Source organism: Solanum lycopersicum, chromosome 10, assembly GCF_036512215.1.
Source record: "Solanum lycopersicum chromosome 10, SLM_r2.1".
Lineage (NCBI taxonomy): Eukaryota > Viridiplantae > Streptophyta > Magnoliopsida > Solanales > Solanaceae > Solanum > Solanum lycopersicum.
In genome coordinates, this window is record NC_090809.1 from 47195783 (window position 1) to 47222504 (window position 26722).

Here is a 26722-nt window from a genome sequence, read left to right on the forward strand (position 1 = left end):
ACTAGTGCGGATTTGCCGCTTTGTGAAAGGATTGAGGTCACATTTGCAGATCCCAGTATTACGGGTAGTTGCTGCGGAAAAATCCTTTTAGGAAGTGGTTGACTTTGTGATAGAGGTAGAGGGGGTGAAGCCAGACAATTTCACCATGGCGTCGACATCTAAGAAGTTCCATGCAGGCGGTGAGTTTAGTGTTTCTTACTCCACAAGGCAGAGTTCAGGAGGTTACCCAGCCTGACCTATTCAGTCTTCACTACAGGCTGTAGCTGGGGGTCCATCGCAGACCAGCCAACATTTCTCTAAGTTTGGAGTTTATCCCCAGACTGCGTCATTCCCATAGAGACCTATGCTTGACTCCATAGATTCTTATGGATGTGGAGAGACTGGACATATTAGGAGGTATTATCCAAAACAGAGTTACAGACCACCAATAATTAGAGGTAGAGGTGGTCATGGGAGAGACTGCTATTCTGGAGTACGTGGTTGCCAAGGTAATGGTGGTCACCAAATCAGCCTGGGTGGCAGGCAAGTTGGAACTACTGCAGCACAACATGGTAGGGGTAACGGGCAGACAGGTGACAGGGTCCATTGTTATGATTTCCCCGGGAGGTCTGAAGCAGAGACATCTGATGTTGTTATCGCAGGTAATCTTTTGGTTTGTGATTGCATGGCTTCTGTATTATTTGATCCTGGATCCACATTTTCATATGTATCTTCCTCATTTGCTACTGGTCTTGATTTACATTGTGATTTGCTTGACATGCCTATTTGTGTCCCTACTCCTGTGGGTGAGTCTGTGATAGTTGATAAGGTGTATAGGTCTTGTCTTGTGGCTTTTGTGGGGAGCATTACTCATGTAGATTTGATTATTCTAGAGATTGTTGATTTCGATGTAATTATGGGGATGACATTTCTTTCCCCAAATTTTGCAATCTTAGACTGTAATGCTAAAACAGTGACATTGGCCAAGCCTGGGACAGATCCGCTGGTGTAGAAGGGTGTCTATATTTTTACCCCAGATCGTATTATCTCTTTTCTTCGTGCTAAGAGGATGGTTAGTAAGGGTTGTTTAGCTTTCTTGGCCCATCTCAAGGATGATACTTCCAAAGTACCTTCAATTGAGTCTGTTTCGATTGTCCGTGAGTTTCAGGATGTGTTTCGGACAGACCGTCCTGGTATACAACCAGATAGGGATATTGATTTTTGTATTGATCTGGAGACGGGTACTCGCCCCATTTCAATACCCCCTTATAGAATGGCCCCAACTGAGTTAAGGGAGTTAAAGGCACAACTTCAGGAGTTGTTAGGTAAAGGCTTTATTAGACCAACTGCATCCCCTTGGGGTGCTCTTGTTTTATTTGTGAAGAACAAGGATGGAAGTTTTTGAATGTGCATAGACTACAGGCAACTGTATAAGGTAACTATTAAGAACAAGTATCCTCTTCCTTGCATTGATGATTTGTTCGATCAGTTACAAAGTGCTTGTGCCTTTTCAAATATCAATTTGAGATCTCGTTATCATCAATTGAAAATACGGGCATCATATGTGACAAAGATTGCATTTCGAACCAGGTATGGGCATTATGAATTCTTAGTAATGTCTTTTGGACTTACGAATGCCCCTACTGCGTTCATGAGCCTGATGAACGAGATTTTTAAGCCATATTTGGATATCTTTGTTATTGTATTCATTGATGATATACTGATATACTCAAAGAGCAGGAAAGAACATGAGGAGCATGTGAAAAATGTATTGGAATTGTTTACAGAAAAAAGGCTTTATGCCAACTTCTCCAAGTGTGAGTTTTGTCTAGATTCAGTGTCCTTCTGGGGGCACATGGTTTCCAAGGATGGAATGATGGTGGATCCATCGAAGATTGAAGTAGTGAAGAATTGGGTAAGACCTACTAATGTTACAGAGGTAGGAAGCTTTGTTGGTTTAGCTAGCTGCTACCGTCGATTTGTCAAGGGATTTTCTTCTGTCGCTTCCCAATTGAAAATTTTGACTAAGCAGAATGTTCTATTTGTATGGTTGAACGAATGTGAAGAAAGCTTCCAGAGCCTCAAGACCTTATTGACTACTGCACCAATTCTTACCTTGCCAGAAGAAGGCAAGAATTTCATTGCTTACTGTGATGCATATTATTCCGGTTTTGGTGTGGTACTAATGCAAGAGAGAAATGTAATTGCTTATGCTTTGAGGCAATTAAAAGTACATGAACGTAACTATCTGATCCATGATTTGGAGTTGGCTGCAGTCGTGTTTGCATTAAAGCAATGGAGACATTATCTATATGGGGTTAAGTGTGAAGTCTATACAGATCATCGTAGTTTACAGTATGTTTTTACTCAGAAAGATTTGAATTTGAGGTAGAGGAGGTGGATGGAACTACTGAAGGACTATGATATTACTATTTTGTATCATCTAGGAACAGCTAATGTTGTGGCAGACGCTTTAAGTAGAAAAGCAGGGAGCATGGGAAGCCTAGCCCACTTACAGGTTTCTAGGCGCCCATTGGCTAGAGAGGTTCAGACTCTGCCTAATGACTTTATGAGGCTGGAAGTACTAGAGAAGGGAGGATTTTTGGCCTGTGTGGAGGCAAGATATGGTATTACGAGGAGAGGCTAAGGAGGCAATAATTGATGAGGAAGGTGTTTTGAGAATTAAGGGAAGGGTATGTGTGCCCCGTGTTGATAATTTGATTCACACTATTCTTACAAAGGCTCATAGTTCACGGTATTCTATACATTGTGGTGCAACCAAGATGCATCGTGACCTAAAATAACATTTCTGGTGGAGTAGAATGAAGCGTGACAATGTTGATTTTGTTGTCCAATGCCCGAATTGTCAGTAGGTAAAGTATGAACACCAGAGGTTTGGAGGAACACTTCAGAAAATGCCCATTCCTAAATGGAAATGGGAAAGAATTGCAATGGATTTTGTTGTTCGTCTTCCAAATACATTGGGTAAGTTTGATTCTATTTGGGTAATTGTTGACAGATTAACTAAGTCTGCTCAGTTCATTCCGGTCAAGGTGACTTACAATGCAGAGAAGTTAGCCAAACTCTATATCTCAAAAATGGTTCGATTGCATGGAGTTCCACATTCCATTATATCAGATAGAGGAACACAATTTACTTCTATGTTTTGGATAACATTGCATGCTGAATTAGGTACTAGGTTGGATCTTAGTACTGCATTTCACCCTCAGACCGATAGTCAGTCTGAGTGAACGATTCAAGTGTTGGAGGATATGTTTTGTGCATGTGTGATAGAATTTGGTGATCATTGGGATAACTTGTTACCCTTAGCAAAGTTTTCATACAGTAATAGCTATCACTCAAGTATTGATATGGCCCCATTTGAGGCACTGTATGGGAGGAGATGTAGGTCTCCCATTGGTTGGTTTGATGCATTTGAGGTGAGACGGTTTTTGAAGCGAGGTAAGTTTTGTCCGAGGTATATTGGTCCATTTGATGTTCTAAAGTACATGGGGGAGGTGGCTTATTAATTGGCCTTGCCTCAAGGACTCTGAGGAGTGCACCCAGTATTTCATGTGTCTATGCTGAAAAAATACCATGGGGATGGAAACTACATTATTCATTGGGATTCAGTTCTCCATGATGAGAATTTGTCTTATAAGGAGGAGCCAGTTGATATTTTAGGTAGAGAGGTCCGCAAGTTTAGATTACAGGGGATTGCATCTATCAAGGTTCGGTGGAAGAATCGGCCAATTGAAGAGTCCACATGGGAGAATGAGGCTGTAATGCAAGAAAGATATCCACATCTTTTTACAGATTCAGGTACTCTTTCTCGCCCTTGATTTTCTTCTTGTGATCGTTCAGGGACAAACGATGGGTAAATTGGTATCTACTGTAACGACCTATTTAGTCAATTCGAGCAGTAGAATTATTTGTGATAAAATTTGACTGGGTCGACGGATCACGCGATGGACCGTTATGGACTCCGTCATCCCACACTTGTGTAATTTCTTCTGTCCCTCTTCTCATTACCCTCAGGTAGGACGAACCGTCACAAGCACGACGGTCCGTCGAGCGTCTCTATTCCAAAACACTTCAACTCTAAGAATCTGGGTACTGGGAGCGTCTCTCTGAACTCCGCGATGGAACTGCAGCACGGACCGTGGTAGACACGACGGGCCGTCACAAGCTGTGTAACCCCGACTGGGTCGGATTTCGGCTAAAAGTTTTAAAGGGGTGTTTTGGACTATTCATAATTATAATTATGGAATTAGTGGGATAATTTTAATAATTTATTTACTTGGGTTTTAAAGAAGTTAATATGGGAATAAATAGTGGGTTACTTTTATCATCTTTTATAATTGATTATATTATAATTAGGGTAAAAGAAAAAGAATCTTGAGAAAAAAAATTAAAAAGAACAGGAAGAGGGGAGAACGAGTGAGAGAGAGAGAACGACGAGGAAAGCAAAGGCGTTGGGAAGTAGCTTGCTTGATCACGATTCTTCGGTGGAGGTAGGTTATGGTTTATGTCTATGTGATTGATAAACTCTAAATAGCAGTCAATATGTATTGGATGGTATTGTAAAGTCTTCTTTACGCTTTATTTTGTGTTTGTATTATGTGATTGTCTAATTGTGGTGGTTAAAATAAAGAAACTGTTGAATCTTCAATCTTAAATCCTCTCTTTTAAGATGACGCCTTGGCATAATTAAGGCTTGATGAACTAAAATAATGAGATAAATGGATCAGACTGTCACATTCCGACATCGTAGTTTTTCGGGATCTGGTGTAACGTTCCGACACGGTAGTATTAGGGGATAGGAGTGTAACGTTCCGACACAGTATTATTAAGGGATCAGAGTGTCACGTTCCGACATGGTAGTATTAGGGGATCGGGTGTAACGTTCTGACATGATAATGATAAAGAGAATGAATCTTGAATTATGTAAATGTAATAAAATTTAAAGAACCTATTTCCCAAATAAGTATGGTGTGGAGGCTTGAGTCCTCATAGGTGTGGTTGTTGTTGTTGTCAATGGTTCTTATACTTGTTGATTGTCACCTGTTAAGTGTTATGATTGATTTTATGTTATTATTCAGTATATATTGTTTTCTATTTTTAGTTGGCGGATTAGACCTACTTAGTACGTGTTCCTTGTACTGTCCCCTACTTGTACTTTTATTCTTTGTTATTTGTGGAGTGCAGCAAGAGTGCCATCGACTTCGACTTGTCCTCAACTCTAGCTAGTCTTCAGCACATCAGATTTCAGGGTGACCTATTATTCCTAGCTCGTGCTGGATTCTCTCCTTCACGTCGTGATGTCTTGAAGTTCGGACATGGACCATCTTTTTACTATTTTTAGCTTCTTAAATACTCTTAGATCTAGAAATTCGAGGATTGATGTTCTTGGTGTGATGACTTCCAGATTTTTAGAATAATAAGTTTTTAACTTTAGAAGTTGATTTAATTAATTTCGTTAATAAGTTTTGGAGCTTCCGCATTATTTATATTATATATAGTTGAACTATTGGCATATGTTGGGGTTTAGATTTGTTGGTTCGCTCACCTAGGAGAGTAAGTGTTGGTTTCACTCGCGGATCTTTTTGGTTCGTGACAAGTTGAGACTTCGAACTGAGCATTTGGCTGGTTTTAGTAAAGAGGAAACTATGATATTCATGAGTGCTTTTAAAGTTAAGTTTAAGTGATTACCTGAAAAAAGAGAAGAATTTGTTTTAAATTTGTATGAGCTAAGGTTTAGGGGTGATTTTAAATGGGCATATTCCATGGTGGATATTTATATTGTTTGGTAACATGGAAAAATAAAAATTCACATGGCATTCTTGGTAGAATAATTTAATGTTAGGGGCATTTCTGAACTAACCAAAAAAAGTGGGATATTTTTAGCCAAAACACAAACAAATAATATTGTTGTTCTATTTCAGCTAGTGAAGAGGTACTAGTGAAGAGGTACCTTTGACCTTTTTCATTTTTAATAAAAAGTTTTCCTTTTAATATAAAGGACTCCTGTTTCTTCTTTCTATGAATGATCTTCAATATACACCTATTATTATATGCTTTTGATAGCGCACCAATCTTTAAAATACTATTATTTCTACCCGTAATTTTAAAGGAGTACATTTGAATCTACTTTAATAAATACTAGTCAAATATTATGTTTATCTTGGGTTAACTATAATGATCAATCAATTTATTCTTCATTTAAAATATTTTATACAATGGAAAAATATTATAATATTAAAAAAACTTAAGTTTCAACCTTGAAGATAATGATAATACCACCACTATATTTCTTCTCATGCTCTAAGTAGTTGATTCAATAATTTATCAAAAATAATTTTTTTAATATATTTTTTACGTAAACATGTCTAAGATTGAGATCTATTACAATATACAATGATTAATATGTGCAACTGCATAACCAAAAGACTGCGATATAACTTGAAAATTATGATGCAATTCTGCTATAAGAAATGAACGAATCGTCATGGTAACTGCAGTTCGTACAACTTTAGAAGCAGTGGAAATGCTCTACAACAAAGGGAAAAAATTGATGGAATTATAATCAGTGCTCAATCAGAAATTTTTTATATATTGGATATAATTTCACTACGTAAGTATTTATTCAAATATTCCACTTATGACATCGATTATTAGAAAAGTCAGTTACATTAATAAATTCACTTATGACATCGATTATTAGGTACACCATTTGTTTTTTAAATAATTTTTCATCATCTCCACCCATATAAATTGTATCAATATCATTAACAATTATATTGTCTCCATCTTCTGATCCTTTTTCCGTTCTCTCTCTTTTTATTTTTTTATTCTCAATACAAATTGCCATAAGTGTTTCACAATTTTCTCATTTAGTTGCCTTTGTAGAAAAAAGCATGCTGCTACGAGTTCATTGTATTCCTCGGATATAATTGCATAATTATTTCAAGAAGTTGACAATTAGAATTTTATTCTATAAAACGCAATATAAATAGTTAATTTCAACCATATTCGCTATAAATGTTGTGTTACAAAATAATAACTTATCATTAAAAAAATAAAATATATATTAACAACAAATAACTAATGTCACTAAACAAGAGATATGCAATGCTAATCATGATAATTAACAGTGAATTGTACACAACAATATCAACCATGGAAAATCACGTAATTTAATGCTCATTAGCCCGTCCATTTTAAAATCCACACCAACCATTATTCAAATTAACGAGCAAATATCTGGTCATATTCCTTGTTCTTCTAGTCCTAACACTAACTATACACCAATCTTTCAATCCGCTTTTCTCCATACATCCAAACAAATTTCATGAATACTGCTCACATACACAATTTTCTAACCTAAGACTACACAAAACGCCAATACACTCAACAAACGAAATATATTTTTGCTCCATTTTTAATATGTCTCAGGTAGTTTTTACCCTTATCAAATACGAAGAAAAATGTTTTTAACAAGAATAAAATAACCCTATTTTTTCTAAATTTATTAAATAAAAATAAAAGTTGTTTCACGGTAAATAATAATGATAATCAAATCCCTTCTTATCTTGCTCTTTTTCTACCCTCTTTTTTAATCAAATTTTGTTTTTAAAGTGATAGATAAATTTATATAATTAAGATATCTACATCTTCGAAAAATTATTATTGGTGGATTTTATTAATCTTATCCTATGATTTTATTCCACACGAAGAATTATAAAAGAACAAATTACCCCTTGTTCTACAAAACATAAGTGTAAAAAACATATATATATATATATATGTTGATTAAATAATTAGACTTTAACATAAAATTTGGGCACTTCTAGAATATCTAATAAATTAGAGCTAGATAAATATTAACATAAAATTATAAGTCACCCACCCACCCCACCCCCCGAACAATCATATACAAGTTTATGAAGGAAGGCTATCGAGTGTATAACATGCATATAACAAGAACAAAGACTGGAACATCTAATTTGCTTCTTCCATAAACACATAAAAACTTTTATTTATAATTAAAACATCATAAACAACTATACAAATAGTCTTATGACATAAAGAAAAGATGATTCAAGATTTACTAGAAAAAACTAAAATCTAAAAAGTAATAGACGTTACAATCACAATGAGCATAATATCAATTAAATATCTTTTGAAAAGGTAATCAAACCGAAATTATTCATATAAAACAATAAAGGGTTTCGAGTTTAATATATATTTTTAGAGATGTCACATTTGAAGTCATAAGACTTTAACAAATCTACCATTTTACCAACATTCTTTGTTTCCTTATCAACTAGCACCACCTGAACTTCATCAATAATACCATAATAACCAGTTCCCATTGAATTTCTATTCCTTCAGAAATTTCAAAAAAGGAGAAAAAAATACTAATTTACTATATAGATTCTTGGATTTATTGGAGTCACAATTAACCATTTTTGGGGTATTATATAATAATTACATTGGTAAGTCTGTATGTATAAATAATTTTTTAGTCCTTATATTATAGGTTTGGTCCACTTTTAGTTTTCATATTATTAATTTTTTGTTAATTAATGTTTAGTTATTATAATTATTAGGTTTTGGTATTCATAATAATGAAAGTTGAATATTTAACAGACATATGGGTACACCTTTTCTTCATTCCCTCAAAAACTCTAAATTCTAAACTTAATAAATCCCTAAATCATATATGCTAAATTTTAAATAACAAAAAGCTCTAAATCATGAATTCTAAAAATCTGTAAACTCTAAACCTTAGAACACAAAAAACCCCAAGTCCTAAACCGTAAACCCTAAAAAACCTAAGAAACTCTAATCTTTAAAATTCATAAAAACCCCTGAATCTAAAAAAACTCTAAGCTCTAAGCCCAATAAAACCCTAAGTCGTATATGCTAACCCTTAAAAAAATTAAACAAATTAACATTAAGCCTAAACTAAGTACGGAAATAAGGTGTTACTTTGCAATAAATTTGAGTGGCAAGAGTGTGGTATAATGACTCTTATATAACAAAGTTTGGATTACTTTTAGACTAACAACTTCATTAAAATATGTACCCGAGATTTAATGATTATTCATGTGCATCTATATAGTATATTTAAATTGTCAATGTGGAGTAAACACCCTTAAGAGTCTAGCCGAAGGGATCATATATAGCCAATGATAAGCCTTTTAAATAAAGATCATTTTCTTAGTTTCCTCCTATTAGGTAGATATTTTCTTAGAAGGATGCTAATAGTGGGCTAAGAAAGAGAACTCAGACTATTAACAATTAGATTAAGCGACTTTATTGGTCAATACGGGTAACAATTATAAAAATACTTCAATAGAAGCTGGTAGAGGTTACTATAAGAATTTCACAATGAAAACTAAGAAGGGATATCATTTACTACACATGGATAGTTCAGTAGCCATGCGATTAGACATTTCTTAGTCCACCCACAGACGACATCCTTGCAATCCTAAAGTAGAAATAATTACCAAAGGGATTGATACGCTCAAATTATACCTCCATAAAGATGTATAAGTTGTTGTATCAAGTAATGAAACCAACTTTAGGTGGGGTCGATCCCAAGAGGAAAATGGTTTAGACTTCACTCAAATGTGCGATTACTTCTATTTAGTCAAGTCCTTTCCAAACACATGTAATTAATGGAGAGATTTTTGTGAATTAAAAGTCGTGTGTTATGTTTTAATAGAACAGTTAATAGGATTAAATCATTAATGTTTTTCAAGTTTTAGAGAAACTTGGCTGTAAGTGTTCCCCATAGGTTCATAACGTCGTAATCCCTAGCTATAATAATTCTTCCATAGTGTTTTCCATGCAATGTAATAAGTTAGGTATATCTAAATCCGTGGTCCAACATTTAGAGAATTTAACCACGTACGGTTGTTCAGCTACATGTGTCTAAGTTACTAACCCTTACCTTTACATCATATTAAGCATCATATTCGATGTATGTCTTAGTTATTACTTCGCACCAATCTAGACTAGTATATTAGATAGGATCCTACTAAATCTATGTCGATAACTCTTTTCCTATTTACTACCTTCTTGATCTATCAACTATCAATAAGTTGAGTTCTAATGTGTGAACTCATTAAAAAGGATTCTAAGGGAAAGAATTATCAATGCATGCAATAACATATTTGAGAATTATTATTAAGCAAGGTTTACTTTGTTAATCACCCATGGTTTCGACAACCCTAGTTTTTGATTTAGTTACCCATACATAGAAGAAAAAAATTCATGGTTGATAAACAAAAAATCATGAACTTACTTTGACGAATTCAAAGAACATGCAGAAATTCAACTTGAAACCAAAAAAATCACTTGAAAACAAAATCCGAAAATTGGAATTAAGGCCAAAGTTGCAAACACAAATCTCTATGAAAAAACTAAGAAAAATAGTAATACAATACAACCCTAAAAATCAGGTATTACACCCTAATTATAGAAAAACATTGTCCTAAAATAAAAGGAATTCAAATAAGGAAAGTTATCCAAAAACGCGGCTTCAATCAAGGACCTCCATAGGCGGTCTATCAATAAAATGATGGCCCGTGGAGTTCCTCTGTGTGACCAAACTTGTCATCTTTTTTTATCCTTCCACTAGAATCATCTCTGATTTGATCTACGGACAAACAGAATGGTCCGTCGATAAACCTATACTTAGCTTTTCTTCTACTTCAGGTTGTGGGGCATTCTCCAATAAGATAGACGGACCATCGATCCTTACGTAGCCTAACAAATGGTAATATTTCCTTGAGTTTCTCCATATGCGTGAACTTCGAATCGATGGTTACCATCTACGGTCCGTCGATGAGACAACGGTCTGTCGATGGCCTTCGTGGGTCATTTTTGCACTAAATCTCAGCTGCCTTCTGCGTTTTAATTTTAGACACCATTCCTGCAAAACAAAGATAAAAACATGTTAAAACTACTACCAAAAGGCTCAAGACACACACAAATCTTAAGGAAAAAGCATTAAAGGTACCATGAAACCACAATACATGAACACCCTCAACTTAAATTCGTTATTTGTCCTCAAGAGAAGCACTATGAGTCAACACAACACTTTGTACAAAAGTATCCTCTTTTGACCTTTCACAATCATATGGCAATCAATCCGAACTTGTTCGTTGCTTTATTGCATGCTTTACTCTTAGGCTTGATAAGCCCTCTCATGAAGATAAAACCATGACATAAATTAACCATGCATCGACACCACTACTCTTTAGACTCTTACCAAGGTACCAAATTTCCGATATTGCAACTTGTGCCCGTAGTTCAAAAGTTATCCTCCTTTTTCGCAGAGTAATTTTATCTTTGAGTATAAGGATCATTATTCAAAACTCACGCTCAAAAAAATTCACACCTAGTTAGTACTTGCCTCCATAGGCTTGACCATATTTTCACTGCTTAACTTCACTACATTAGACTTTTAGGATCACGATAGGAGTTTCTTGGCTTGTAACGTAGCCTCAGGATCAAGTATGGTACGTATGGGTACATTTTAGTGACTCTTTGCTCTCTTAGACATTACGACTAAGTGTTCTACCTCTTTCATTATCTCATATGCCATACTTTTCTTTTCTTTTCATCTTTACCCATATTTGCCCTTTGTTCTTTGCAGAAGTGACTCTTACCTCTCCTTGTTCAACTCTTTTTCTTTCTTTTATTCAATTGATACTTTTTATTGAGTCACATATCTTGATAACTTTTTATTTTTATTCCACATTACTCTTTTCATACCCTTTTTTCAGGTCATTACTCATAATAGCCATTCTCAACTTATGGCTTTACCATGAGTCGAGATACATATTGCCCAAGCTTGGGTCAGGGACTAGATAAGGCCAGTTTCTGCATTAACCACCCTCAACATATGTTTTTGCCTAAGTTGAGGTGCACATGTCCAATGAGGTACTAGGGACAACACATTATACCCACGGAAGGTGTATTGTTGAATAAAAGAATGGTCTATTATAGGCCACACATATTTGGATAAAAAAGGAATAACAACTTTATTTGGTTCACTTTCGTTTAGGCTACATGTTTTCTAATTTGGACAAGGGCCTATCATACTTTCGTAGTTGTCTAATGCAAATTCCTTTTGCAGGACTAACCGGGCAAGTTTTAGATAGGTACCAATAGTGGAAAAATCAAACTTCCTCATAGTCTCTTAACATCTCTCTGCCCTATCAAAATTTTGGACATCTGTTTGAGTGTTAGACTGAGGGTCATGTAGTAGATGCATTTCTATGTCGAGATTAGAGCAAACACATTCAACAACTTTTACCTTTTCATGCAAGCATTTTCCTAGAACGGGATATCATTTATGCTTAGAAATCATGCTTCATATGTCACTTTCATACTTTGTAGAAGTTACGACATGTCGGTTCAACAGGAAAGTAATCATTGTGTTGGGGCAAAAGAACACAAGAAAGAAAACCCCTAAAAGAGGATAGTGAGTTGGATTACTCAGACTTCACCCTAAAAGTCACTTTAAATTTATCCCACCCCCAAATAATTAAAAAATGCAATTGTTCCCAATGCAAACAATATAAAGATAGGGTTGTAAGTGAAGCAAATTTGAGGCGCATAGCGCCGAATATAAATAAGAAGGCGAGTCCAATTAGCTGAAACCCTCAACCTATATTGTAGGGACACTCTTAGTGGTTCTCAATACAATATTCTCACCCTTAGTGGTGATACTCTCAAAGTTGTCAAGTCTTGAACAAGATGACCCAACAAAAAACTCTCGATCCCTCATCTGATGGGTCTCCTCATCAATCAAAGAGGCATTCCTCGTAGCCTGAAGGTTCGTCCGCTCCTTCCTCGCACGTGAATCCTCTGCATCAATGTTGCGGCTGATATGGTGCAGCTTGAACGTGCCTCTTAGCACGCTCACATGGCTCAGGAGGTGCGGTGGGGGTAGTGAATAGTGTAGCAAAAACTGTGTCCTCTGCTAGCTCAATGGGTGTAGTCTCAGAATGATGAACACTCATCTTCAGGATACTGTCATCATCTGCCCGCAAACTCGTTACAGCCTCCTAAAGAGTAGTCAAGTCAATGGTGGGGGCCTGGCGTGCCAGAATCCGCAACTCAAATGCATAAAGGCACTGGTGAACCGCCTGAAACTTCTGCTCTGTCTATTGGGCAACTCTCTTCCTAATCCTGGTCGTCAGCCTCGGCAATGGATTTTTGCATCCAAGGCTGGATATACTGCACCAAGGTGGACATTTTGGCCTCTAACTTCTGGTACATAGCTATTGGGACAAGTGCTACAGACGGTGGAGTAGACCGGGAGGAATGGGGTGCTCTTCTCGTGCCATGGGCAGACTCGGCGGGGGTGGTCTCAGTAGGCTCTAATGTGGTTGGATCATCCCCTTGGGATAACTTTACCATATTCGCTAAATTCTTACTCAATTGTTGTAAATCAACTCTAGGCCCTATCCGAGGTTCCTTCACATTGGCCTCATCCCTAATGAGACCTATATCCATAGTCATGGTCGGAGTACAGAGGATATCACTATGCAAAATAGGAACTCTCGCATCCTTGTATAACTGGAAGATTAAACAGATGAATGGGAAAGTAGTAGAGGTCTTAAAAGCATTCTCATGTATCACCAAGATCAATAACTTTGCAAAATTGATCTCTAACCTAGCCACCAATGTTGCAGCCAAGAGCGCTCTATCCTATGTAAGAATGTTATCTGCTGCCATGGGAGATAGGCGGTGGAAGACTAAAAGCCAGAAGAACTTTGCTATGAAAGTGAGGTTGGCCTTTATGATAAAGCCTCTACTATCCAACACTCAGTCTGCTCTCTCACAATCAATGGACAACTGTGGTGCAATCAAACTCTTGGTGGACTCTCTATGATCTCTGCTCCTCTAAAACTTTTTACTCTTGACGAAATTCCGCCTACAATTGAACTCGGAGTAATGGGATCCCTCGCAGCACTAGTGGGCACACCGTATAGGAAGCGACGGATGGAAATAGGAGAAATGTCCACCCAGCAACATCAAAAAAAACCTCTGTGAGTGGGTCCTGTTTTACAAGTTTCATCCGCCTATCAGAGAACCTCTGAGAGTCACAACATATGAGGGGTAGAAATCTCTAACAAATTCCTCGCTATATGATTCCGTACTCCTAGGCATCATTTCAAGCCTGTGGTGGGTAAACAAGTTATGCACGTCAGGGACTGTGTGAAGACTCCCTGTAAGAACTCACAGCTCAACTGTCACCAACCGGGTCATCACCATCTTGTCACTCAGCAACATTATGTCCCCGTAGATTTAATACTGACCATCAATACACAACTTATTTGTCTCATCAGGAATTGGTGCAGTGACATCATTCTTGGCTTTCGTATAAGACTCCAAGTTATGGGCCTCATCAGACAAGGCATGGCAGGAAGGCACCTCTAGGTATGTGGCTCCAGGTGATATGGAACCGAAGTCAGTAGCTTCATTTGACCCTGTACAATGATCCAACTCTTAACCTGATGCCTCTTCAGAGCCAGACGCTCTTTGAAAACCCAAGGTAGACCCAGAGGTTGTGCTGGTCAGTGTGCGATCCACTTAAGACAACGAGGCAGTGACTACACTTGAAGACACCTTCTAGGGGGTGCCCCGAGTGGCTCTTTCAACTGGTGTAGGGGTCAGGGTTCCTGGGGGCACGTATTTAGTATCACTCTCATCTTTGGACGTGCCAATCATCCTACGGGATGATGCCACAGACATGGACCTACCCCTCAAATTGACGAGGTCTTGTTTGGAGCCATTTGTACCTTGAAAATAGTTTGTTAGACTCATAGTAATCTGACTATGAACACAAAACAATTGAAACAAAAAATGAATACACAAATCACAGTCCTGTGCAAAACTGCAGTACTGGTTGACAGGCACTATCGATGGCCCATCAATGAATAGGCGGTCGGTCGATAGTATCCGTCATTGAACACTTAGGAAAAATTTTTAGTCAACAGTCGATATACCTCTCTGTTGGAAACGACAGACATGAAGAATGGTCTCTCGATCAATTGATGAACCGTAGGCCACTTCCGTCATTTGACACGTATAGTAAATTTTATGTTCATAAAAACAAAGGTTTCAGCTATAAGCGATGGACGTGAAGAATGTCCCATCGATCAATCGAAGGACCGTAATCCACTTCTGTTATTGTAGAATTCAGCAATTTTATAGTTTTCAATCGACGGAGCCCATCGACGGCCCGTTGATCAACCGACGGTCCGTGTAGGGGGCCTCATTCTTTTGATCAGAGAAAAATTTGAGATATTGTTTTTAGTGGCACATATTGACATATTTTAGACCTTCATTAGTTTACCCAAAACTTAACAACAAGTACAAGAATAATTCTTCATCGTTAGGGTTTCAATTTTTCAAGTTTCGATCTTGGATTCTACCATGCTATCACACCCTAATTCAGAAAGTCAACAATCAAATTTAAACAAATTACACCCCACCCCCATTAACTCTATATCATTCTAAGGGACATAGTAACCATATTTTAACAACCATTAACATTCAATTTTGTCCCTATGTCAATACCCACATACTAAGTTTTCGTTTCAAACAGCTATGAATGATTATTCATTCAAAAAAGGGAATCGAAATACCTGAACACAGTAGTGGAATGAATTAGTGGGTGATCTTCCCAACAACCTACGTGTTTACCTCCGAACCCTGACAGGAGAAAAAAGTACCGACAAAGTAGAATTTGGGGAGGGGAAGGGATGGTATCAAGTAAAGAACCCAACTATTAGGTTGGGGTCAATCTCACGAGGAAAATAGTTTAGACTTAACATCAATGTACGCTTACTTATATTTAGTCAAGTCCGTACTGACAATTGCTAATTAAAGAGGGGATTTTTGTGAAACAAAAGTCTTGTGCAATCTTTTAAGTAAAACAATTAACAGGGGTAATTCTTTAGTGTTTATCAATTTATGAGAGAAACTAGGGTGTAAGTGTTCCCCATTGGTTCATAACGCCGTATCCCTAGATATATTAATTCTGCCCCAGTGTTTTTATGAAAAGTGATAAGTTAAATATCTCTAATTCGTTTGTCTGGCATTTAGAGAATTTCACCCCATACCTTGGTTAGGCTACATATGTCCAAGTTACTAACCCTTACCTTAACTTCATATTAAACATCATTTACCGATGAATGAATAAGTTATTACATCGCGCCAATCGAGACTACTCTAATAGATAGCGATTCATTTTTAACGTCTCTAGTTCAAAACCGAACATGAAACTTTGGTTTGATTCGGCTTATTTATGGAGATTAGTCAATTTATTGATCTATGATGTGAATGAAATTCGAAAAAAAATTCTTCTATACTTTATTAATGGGATAGGAATTAGTAGTGATACCTTCTTTTCGCAGATCCTATGAGCGAGAAAGGTTCTGCGTCGGGGACTCGTCAAGGTCATTCAGAACCACTTTAAGACTATTTATTTTCCATAGAAACGCAATGTTCAGCGGGTACGGTAGGATTGGAGTCAGAAGTGTATTCTTCCCAACCAAGTAAGAACTTTTGCTTTAAAGAGTAGGCGGTTAGTATCTTTGTATGACCCCCAAGAAGTAGGAGGATAGGCCGAGCAAGAGCTCTTGAAGTCTACCCGGGAGTGCTTCTTCATTCATCCATTTAGGCCCGGTTAGGAACACATGGATCCATCGAGAAGTCGTTCTTCTCTGTTTTACTACCCCTAACAATAACGAGCAAGAGGGGGTGCTAAAGTTCAAATCTGTAGTGATTTGTGCTGCTGTATATAGTGTGTCACGTTAGGTAACTTGACTCATTTCCATCGATGAAATAAATCAATCTCCCAAACTTCACTCTTTCAACACTTGTATACTTTCTAAAGAGTAAGGCATGCCCCTTTCCTTTCTATGTTTGGCAAGTAGCAAGACGAGTTCTAGTGCGTGCACTCATTAAAAAGAATTCTAGGCGATTGAAATATAAATGAATGCAATAACCTATTTGGGAATTGTTGTTAAGCTAGGTTTACTTTGAATCCACAAAAATCTCTTGAAAACCAAATTCAAAAATTTTAATTAATTCCAAAGTTGCAAAAATAAATCTCCAAGAACAAACTAAGAAAGATAGTAATAGAATCCAACCCCAGAAACGAGGTTTTACACCCTATTTATAAAAAACCATTGTCCTCAAAATAAAAGGATTTTAAATAAGGAAAATTGTCCAAAAACGCGTGTTCAATAACTGACCCCCACAGATGGTCCGTCAATGAATTGGTACGAATCTTCAACTACCTCTGTAAGTGTAGAATTAGCATCTTTGTTATCCTTAATCTAGCATCTTCTCTGATCCAATCCACGGATCAATTGCACGGTTTGTTGATGAAACAACAGCTCGTCGATGCCTTCGTTCGTTCAATACTTAGCTTATCTTCGTCTTCGGGTACTGGACATTCTCTAATAAGATCAACGATTTACCAGGACGGTCCCTTGATTCTTTCGTAGCACCACACTTGGTCAGATTTCTCGAGTTTCTTCAAATGCCTGAACTTCCAAACAACGGTCATCATCTACGGTCCGTCAATAGCCTTCGGTGGGTCACTTCTGCACTAAACCTCAGTCGCCTTAAATGTTTTTGTTTTAAACACCTTTCCTTCAAAAAAAGATAAAAACCTATTAAAACTACTACAAAAAGGCTCAACACACGCACCAATCTTAAGGAAAAAGCACTGAATATATCGTTAAACCACAGCACATAAGGGATTTCATCGAAAAATAAGAATTTACAAAGAAAAATTACAGACCTTTCACCGGTGAATATTTGTAGTGTTCTCTTGTAAACCTCTTCTTTACGTAGACAACGATATTACATTGTGATAAAAAATAGCATACTCATTTATACTATATTATTAGTAGTCTAGTGGTGGATAAATTTTTAAACATAATAGACTTTATATTTCATATTCATGGAAAGTAATTGTATAAAATAACTTTGTGCCACAAGTTACAAGACAAAGTGATGATTTCTCATGTTAGTTTCTTCGTTATTAAATTGTAGGTTTATTAAACTATTTTTATTGTTTAGCTAAATATTGTGTGGTTTTATTAAAAAAATTTTGGCACCCATTAATCATATTTTTTTACTTCTTTAAAAGTTGAATACTCTTGAAGAAGATTCTTGATATACCACTTTAGTCACACTCAACTTGCTTGGAATTGGGACATGGTTGTTATAGTATTCAGACACAGTAATGTAACATCATTTTACTATATCTGCTTTTAGAGAAATAAAATTTATATTTAGGTACTTTTCACAATTTATAGTACATAAGAATATAAATCTTACTACATACACTTTATACAAAGAATCCTTGAATGAATGATTATGCATTCCATGCTATTCAGAGAAAAGAAGAACAGAGAAGGAAAATAAAGATCATGAATGTATAATGCACACAAGAAATAAGAGTAAGGTGGTAGTACCGATTCCAAGTAAAGGTATGCATTTATAGATGGACTTCTTCCCTCGTTTCTTTTAGTAACTTAGTTACAAATCCCGTTCCTTGGCAACTCCGACATTTTCCAGTCTACTCATAGACAACTTCTTTGAAATCCTAAAGCAGCAATAATAAATAAAGGAATTTCATCATAAATTAATAATGACCAAAGAAAAATAAAACGCTAGACCAATGAATAACTTCAGAATTTTTCTTGTTAACATCTCCTTTGCGTAGACAAATATTACACTATAATAACAAATACCATACACAATCATGCCAATTCTTTTAGTAGTCTGGTGGTGGATAAAATTTGAAACATATTACACTATATATTGACCAATGATGATTAGTAACTCTATAAGTAACTCTGTGCCACAATATATCAGAACAAGTGTTGATCTTTTTCTTTTTTTTCTTTTTGTCACCAAGAAATCCCTGATGGTCATTGACAGACAGTTTGAAAATTGAAGGATAATTGGCCCCCGCATTATTATTTTCCACTTAAATAGCATGTTTTTTCAATATTTATGAAGTTTTCCTAACCCACATCACATGCTAGGATAGTAGCACTAGACCAAAAGTCTAAGCCTCAAAAGGTAGTTTGGTGGTTTTACACAAGATGTTTTCCTTTAGTCCCTACACAATAATTAATGTCCCATCTTCTAAATAATATTCCTAATCAAATTTAAAGAGGTCAAGAGTTTTCCATTTTGAACTCCCAATACTAGCAACAATTTTTCCAGAGGGGAGAGCATAATTCAAGAAAAATTCTATTCTCCAAAATTTCAGGTTCAACCCCACTACCCCAACATTGATGATTCATTAAATAACCCTTTTTCTTTATGAAAAATAATGTTGATTGTGTTCTTGAAAAATATCAACATAGACCATAATTGGAAAATTTTTGTTCACAAAGAGTACAAGACCAAATTATAGGAAACATTACTCATTAGTCTTGCTAAGCATTTAGAGCTTGGAATCATCATATTCAAAGTGAGTACAACTTTGACCTCAACATAGCTCATAGAAAAACACATTCAGGTAGAAAATAATATTTGATATGGGTGTTTTAAATTTGACAATTAATGAATATAACTTGACTGTGAATGCAGGATATACAAACACAGATTCAAGAAGAACAACGATGTCTAGTATTATTGCAGAATATGTTAAAAGTAACGAACTGGAACAATAAATGCTAATTTACAACAACAAGTTGTTGAACCAAATATGTGTTATTAAAGCAATATCGTGACAACAAATAAGAGTGATATAGAAGAAATAGATTCAAGCATATTCTAATTTAAATAATATGGGTAATTTCTTCCAAAATCTTGGACCTTCAGGTTCTAACTTACCCAATTCATATTAAAATGAGTTTGATTAAGTTGATTCTGATAATCAGGTACCTGATACAATCTATTTATGTGATATTATATATGTTTTTTGTTTAATTTTTGGTATTATATAAAATCAATATAAATTTACAACAATATAGGTTAGTATTAAACCAAATGATATGCATCACCTTGTGTAGTAAACTTTTGTTGTAAATTTATAATGATTTTATCTAATACCAACAATCAAACAAAAAATATATATAATATCATATTAGATTGAAACACTAACCTACTCATCATAATAATCTTGATCAAACTCAGGGTCATATAAATTTGGTAAGTTAGCATCTGATGGTCCAAAATTTTGGAACAAATAATCGAAATGATTGAAATTAGAATATGCATCACAATATTCCTTGTCAATTGAATCACTTCCTTCTATATAAATCTTATTTTTCGCGATCATATTTCTCGGATAAGACATATTTTGTTCACCAATATGTTGCTGAAAATTAACATTTATTGTTCCAAGTGCATCACTAGTCGAATTTTCAGCATCAATTTAATAGATTGTTGTGCTACCTTAATTGTATTTCCTGCATTCAAATTCAAATTTTAGTCATTAATCGTCACATTTTTAATAACTATATCAAGCATTATTTTGCTATATGAATGTACTGTTTTATGTTCGACATTGAGTTCCAAGTTGTATTCATTTTGAGTATAACGATTCCATGTGTTAAATGCCGAGTCAGGGCTATCAGTAATGTATCCTATAATTAGATGTTATAGTCTTGGTTAACCAAATATTATTAATAATGGTATTTACTGCTGTTATTGAAGCACCTCACCACACAAAACGTTTTATTGAAGCACACCACCCATTATTTTTCATAGAAAAAATGGATTATTTAATGAATCTCAATGTTGGGGTAGTGCGTTTAACATAAATATGTGGATGATAGAGTTTATCATCTATTGAACTCTCCCCTCTCGCAAAATGTTGCTTGCATTGGGTATTCAAAACTGAAACTCTAGTGCTCTTTGGATTTGATAAGGAATATTATTTTTAAGACGGGGAATTGTCCAATGTTTTCTATTGCTACTCTTTTTTTGAGATTCACTTATTGATTTTTTGCCTAACTACGATTACTACTTCAGCGCTCTTCTGGAGATCTGGAATTGTTGAAGTGATATTTCTAAGATATTGTTTCAAAAGTTTTGGAATTACTAGAACATCTAATGAAATTGAAGCTACACAAATATTGACACAAGATTATCAACTCGCCCCATCCCCTACCCCCTGGAAAAATCATATAATTTTTTATAGAAGAAGACCATCGAGTGTATAACATGCGAATAACAAGAATAAAACTAAACAATCTAATTTTCTTTTTCTATAAACACATAAAAAATTATGAATAATTAAAAGAGCATAAAAAATATAGAAATGGTTTTATTACATAAAGAAAAGGAGAATTCTAGATTTCATCTAGAAAAACTAAAATCTAAAAAGGAATAGATGTTACAATCACAACAAGCATAATATCAATAAAATCTCTCTTTAATAGGTAACCAAACTGAATTTAATTATATAAAAAATCAAGGATTTTTAATTGAATATATATATGAACTGATGTCACCTTTGTAGTTATAAGACTTTAACAATTCAACCATTTTACCAACATTCTCTGTTTTATGATCAACTAGCACCACCAAACTTCATTTATAATACAATAATAAACAATTTCCTATGAATTTCTATTCCTTCAGAAATTTCAGAAGAGAAGATATAAAATTCTAATTTTCTACATAGAAACTTGAATTTATTGGATTCAACATAAACCCTTTTGAGGGTATTATATAGTAACTACAATGGTAAGTGAGTATGTGTAAATAATTGTTTAGTCCTTATAGTGTAGGTTTTGTCCACTTTTACTTATCATATTATTCATTTTTTTCATAACTTAAATTTAATTAATGTAATCATTATGCTTTGGTCCTCATACTAATAAAAATTTAATATTTAACGAAGTCAAATATTGATACACCTCGTCTTCTTGCTCTAAAAAACTCTAAAATTCTAAACTCAATAAATCCCTAAATAATATATGCTAAATACTAAAAATCGAAGGATCTAAACCCTAAATCCTAAGAATCCGTAAACTCTAAACCTAAAAACACAAAAAAACCCTAAGTCCTAAACCGTAAACCTTAAAACACCTAAGAAACACTAATCCTTAAAAATCCTAAAAATCCCGAAAACCCTTTAAACCAAAAAACTCTTAGCTTTTAACCTTATAAAACACTAAATAGTATATGTTTAACCCTAAAAAAAACTTATCTTCAAACTAGATAAGGAATTAAGGTGTTACTTTTCAATAAATGTTAGTGGTACAACTGTGGTATTATGACCCTAATATAAGATTAATAAAGTGTGGCTTAGTTATTATACTAACAAGTTCATTAAAAGATGTACACGAGATTCATGTAATCAAAAGAAATTCTAATTAAGTTAATGATTTTTCATGTTCATAACGATAGTATATTTGAGTTGTCAATATGGAGTAGACTAATGTAGGCATTATTTATTACCCTTAATAGTTTGGATGAAGCAATCATATATACCCAATGATAAGCCTCTTAAATAAAGTTCAAGTTTCCTCCCGTTCTGTAGATATGAACTTAGAAGGATGGTATTAGTGAGGTAAGAAAGAGAAGTCGAACTACTAACAGTTATATTAAGCAACTTTATCGGTCAATGCGGGTAGAAATTATAGAAAGACTCCTTCTAAACATCCTATTTATGTAGACAAATATGTTATAGTGCGATAAAAATAATAGCATACTCATTCCTGCCAATATTATACGAAGTGTAACGGTGGATAAAATATGAAATATATTACACTATAATCTATATACTAACAAATCATGGTTAGTAAGTCTATAAATACCTTTGAGCCATAAGATACCAAACAAAGTGCTTATCTTTTTCTCTATCTTATTTTGGTAATCAAGAATCCTTGAGTGTCATTGGCTCACGGTTTCAAATTTGACGGAAAATTAACCTGCCCCTTTATCATTTTCATCTTAAATACAAAGATTTTTTCTATGTTTATGAAACTTGACGCATAATTTGGTCAAGTAACTTGAATAATACTAATGATGTCATGGAATGGCTAACTAGAGTTGACAATGTTTAAGACACTGATCAAGGAAGTAAGAAGTGGAGCAAAGTGATAAAGCCTACCTTCACTCTTTAAGCAATGTAGAGCTCCCATACTCATTCTAGTTTGTAAAGAGTACACGGATTGCATCACTTTTTTTAAGTGATATAGCGTTAACATTTATGTTTTGAGAGAAAGTACTTCAAGTTTATATAATAAGGGAAATGAGATAGCTATTTTCACGCCCTGACCTACTATCGACACGTAGACACGGAACTTAAAACCACAAGTGATCCCAAGCTAAGTATGATCATGAACATACTAAAGATAATAAATTGATGCGGAAGATAAATAATAATTAAATCTAAAAATATGGGGAATATCATATTCTATAACTGAGATATTTGAAAACAATGAGTTTAATATAAAGGAAATAATAACTCAATAATTAGCTGAATCTTACTATGTCTGAAAATAACCTCTAAACTTGACTTGAAATACTGGGACAAGCCCAGCTAAATCTACCAAAAACCTAAACTAAATGACTAAAAGACTGAAATGACAGTCATGACTCTTGTCGTAGGACAATGAGGACTCACCACTTAATCTGCCGAACTGATGATCGAAAATCGATCTATGTATGATCAGGATGCGGAAAACCTGAACTAACATCACGAGAAGATGTAGCGCACGTATGTGTTAGTATTTTAAAGGTACTGAGCCAGTAGGATAGAGTAAAGCTGAAATAAATCATAACTGAACAAGCATAACAGCAAGTATAATAATCTTACATGATAACCTGAAATTTGAGATAACTTAATGCAATGACCAATTTATAACATGGTGAAACTAAATACTGAATATACTGATAAATGGTTAATGCGGAGAGTCTGGCTGATTTGTGGGAGCTATTAATAACCAATAATAAAATCACATGAGCTAAATATAGAGTCTAATATCTACGCCCCATTGAGAGGACCCAATATACCCTGCCAAAGGCATAAAGGCATGGTGGCGAATACTCTTCTCCTATGATTTTATGCATGACCAATTATAAAAGAGACAAATTATCCCTTATTCTACAAATATTGAAGTGTAAAAGACGTCCATATAAGTTGATTAATTAATTATTATACTTAAACATATAATTGTGGCACTTCTAGAACATCTAATGAAATTTGAGCTAGAAAAATATTAACATAAGATTATCAATTCCCCCCCCCCCACCCTCGAAGAATACTATACATTTTTCTATGGGAAGGCTAGTGAGTGTATAACATACCTATAATAATAAAAAAGACTAAACATCTAATTTCCTTCTTCTATAAACACATAAAAACATTTAGTAATAATTAAAACAGCATAAACAACTATACAAATGGTGTTATGACATAAAGAAAAGATGAATTAAATATTTACTAGAGAAACCCTAAAATTAAATGTCACGACCCAAATCCGGGCTGCGACTGGCACCCACACTTACCCTCCTATGTGAGCGAACCAACCAATCTAAACCTTAACATTTCAATATAATATCAACAGAAAGTAAAGCGGAAGACTTAAACTCATTAATAAAATCAATAACTGTTATTATCCCCAAAATCTGGAAGTCATCACCACAAGAACATCTATGATTAAATTACGAATCTAAGAGTATTCTAAGAAGCTAAAACAAATAAAAGCTAGTCCATGCCGGGAGTTCAAGGTATCAAGACATGAAGGAGAAGATCTAGTCCAAGCTAGAAGCATTAGCTCACCCTGAAGATCCGGTGTGACGAAGAGTTGCTACAATTACTGTTGAGTTGAAGACGACGGCACGTTTGCTGCACTCCACAAATAAACAAGAAGAAAACATAAGAGTAGGGGTCAGTACAAAACACGGGTACTGAGTAGATATCATCGGCCAACTCAAAATAGAAAACAGTATATATCAGATAATATCATAAAATCAACTAATATCCTTAGCATGCAGCATTTACAATTACCATAACCCTTGCTTACAACACCAAGCTCATCAATGAGGACTCACGCCTCCTCATCATACTCATTTGGGAATTAGGTTCATTAGGTTGAATCTATTAACATCTTTCAAGATTCATTATCTTTATTTCTCTCGTGTCGGTACGTGACACTCCGCTCCTCAATATACTATCCTGGTGTCGGAACGTGACACTCCGATCCTCATTCTATCCTGGTGTCGGAACGTGACACCCGATCCATATTCTATCCTGGTACTGGAACGTGGCACCGGATCCATATACTATACTGGTGTCGGAACGTGACACTCTGATCCTCATTCTATCCTGGTACCAGAACGTGGCACCCGATCCATATTTTATCCTGGTGTCGGAACGTGACACCTGATCCATATTCTATCCTGGTACCGGAACGTGGCACCCAATCCATATACTATCCTAGTGTCGGAACGTGACACTCCGATCCTCATATACTACCCTGGTACCGGAACATGGTACCCGATCCATATTCTATCCTGGTGTCGGAACGTGACACTCCGATCCTCATATACTATCCTGGTACCGGAACGTGGTACCCGAAACCCTAATCTCAGTACTTTCGTTCATCAAGCCTTCTTTTATACCAAGGCATCATCATTAACAAAGTAGCTTAGGGTTTTTCAATATTTGGGATTCAATAACTTCATCATGCTTATATAATCACAATTATATAATTACATTCATGCAAGCATACAATTAAGCATATAGAAGAATTCACAATATTATCAATACATATCATTCGCTATTAAGTGTTTAGTACGAATATCGTAAGAGAAACCATAACCTACCTCCACCGAAGACTTGTGATCAAGCAAGAATTTCCCAAAGCCTTGTGTTTTTCTTTCTTCCTCGTTCGATTCTCCCTCTCTCTCTTGTTCTTTCTATTTTTCTTTATTCAAACCTTCTTTCTTTTACCCTAATTAGTATATAATTAAGAATAAAAGATGGCAATAATAACCCACTAGTTAACTTAAGTTTACCTCTTTTATCCCCCAAGAATTTGAGTTATTAATATAAACCCACGAATTATATAATTATAGTAGGAATAGTCCAAAAAGCCCCTTTAAAACTTAACCAGAATTCTGACTCCGACTGGGATTATGCAACCTGTGACGGCCCGTCGTGCCTGTGACGGTCCGTCCTGCAGGTCGTCGCAAGGTTCAGAGAATGGATTTTTACTGAAGGTTCTGTGACGGTCCATCATGCCTGTGATGGTCCGTCCTGCCATTCCGTCAAGAAGTTTAGAGAGTCGATTTTTAGTACCCAATTTAAGATTTTCTAATTGTTTTGAAACGAGACCCTGCGACGGTCCGTCGTGCCTATGACGGTCCTTCGTGGGTCTGTCGCTTCTGCCAGTTTTTCAAGAATTGAAGTCTGCTGCTCAAAATGACTAAACAGGTCATTAGAATAGATACTAATTTACCTATCGTTCGTCCCCGAACGATCACAAGAAGGAAAACAAGGGCGAAAAGGAGTACCTGAATCTGTAAATAGGTGAGGGTATCTTTCTCGCATATCGACCTCCTTCTCCCAAGTTGCTTCTTCAACTGGCCGATTCTTCCATTGCACCTTTATGGATGCAATCTCCCTCGATCTCAACTTGCGAATTTCCCTATCTAGAATAGCAACCAGTTCCTCCTCATAAGACAAATTCTCGTCAAGCAGAACTGAATCCCAACG

General features: G+C 35.5%; 1 protein-coding gene across 1 annotated transcript; it reads left to right on the plus strand.

The window, feature by feature from the left end:
- The first annotated feature begins 343 nt into the window (after positions 1-343).
- Positions 344-3509, plus strand: LOC138338876 (uncharacterized). Its single transcript, XM_069289959.1, has 5 exons — positions 344-641; positions 1017-1220; positions 1767-1894; positions 2012-2219; positions 3274-3509. The coding sequence occupies exons 1-5, from the start codon at positions 344-346 to the stop codon at positions 3507-3509; spliced, it is 1074 nt and encodes a 357-aa protein (XP_069146060.1).
- The last annotated feature ends 23213 nt before the right edge of the window (positions 3510-26722 follow it).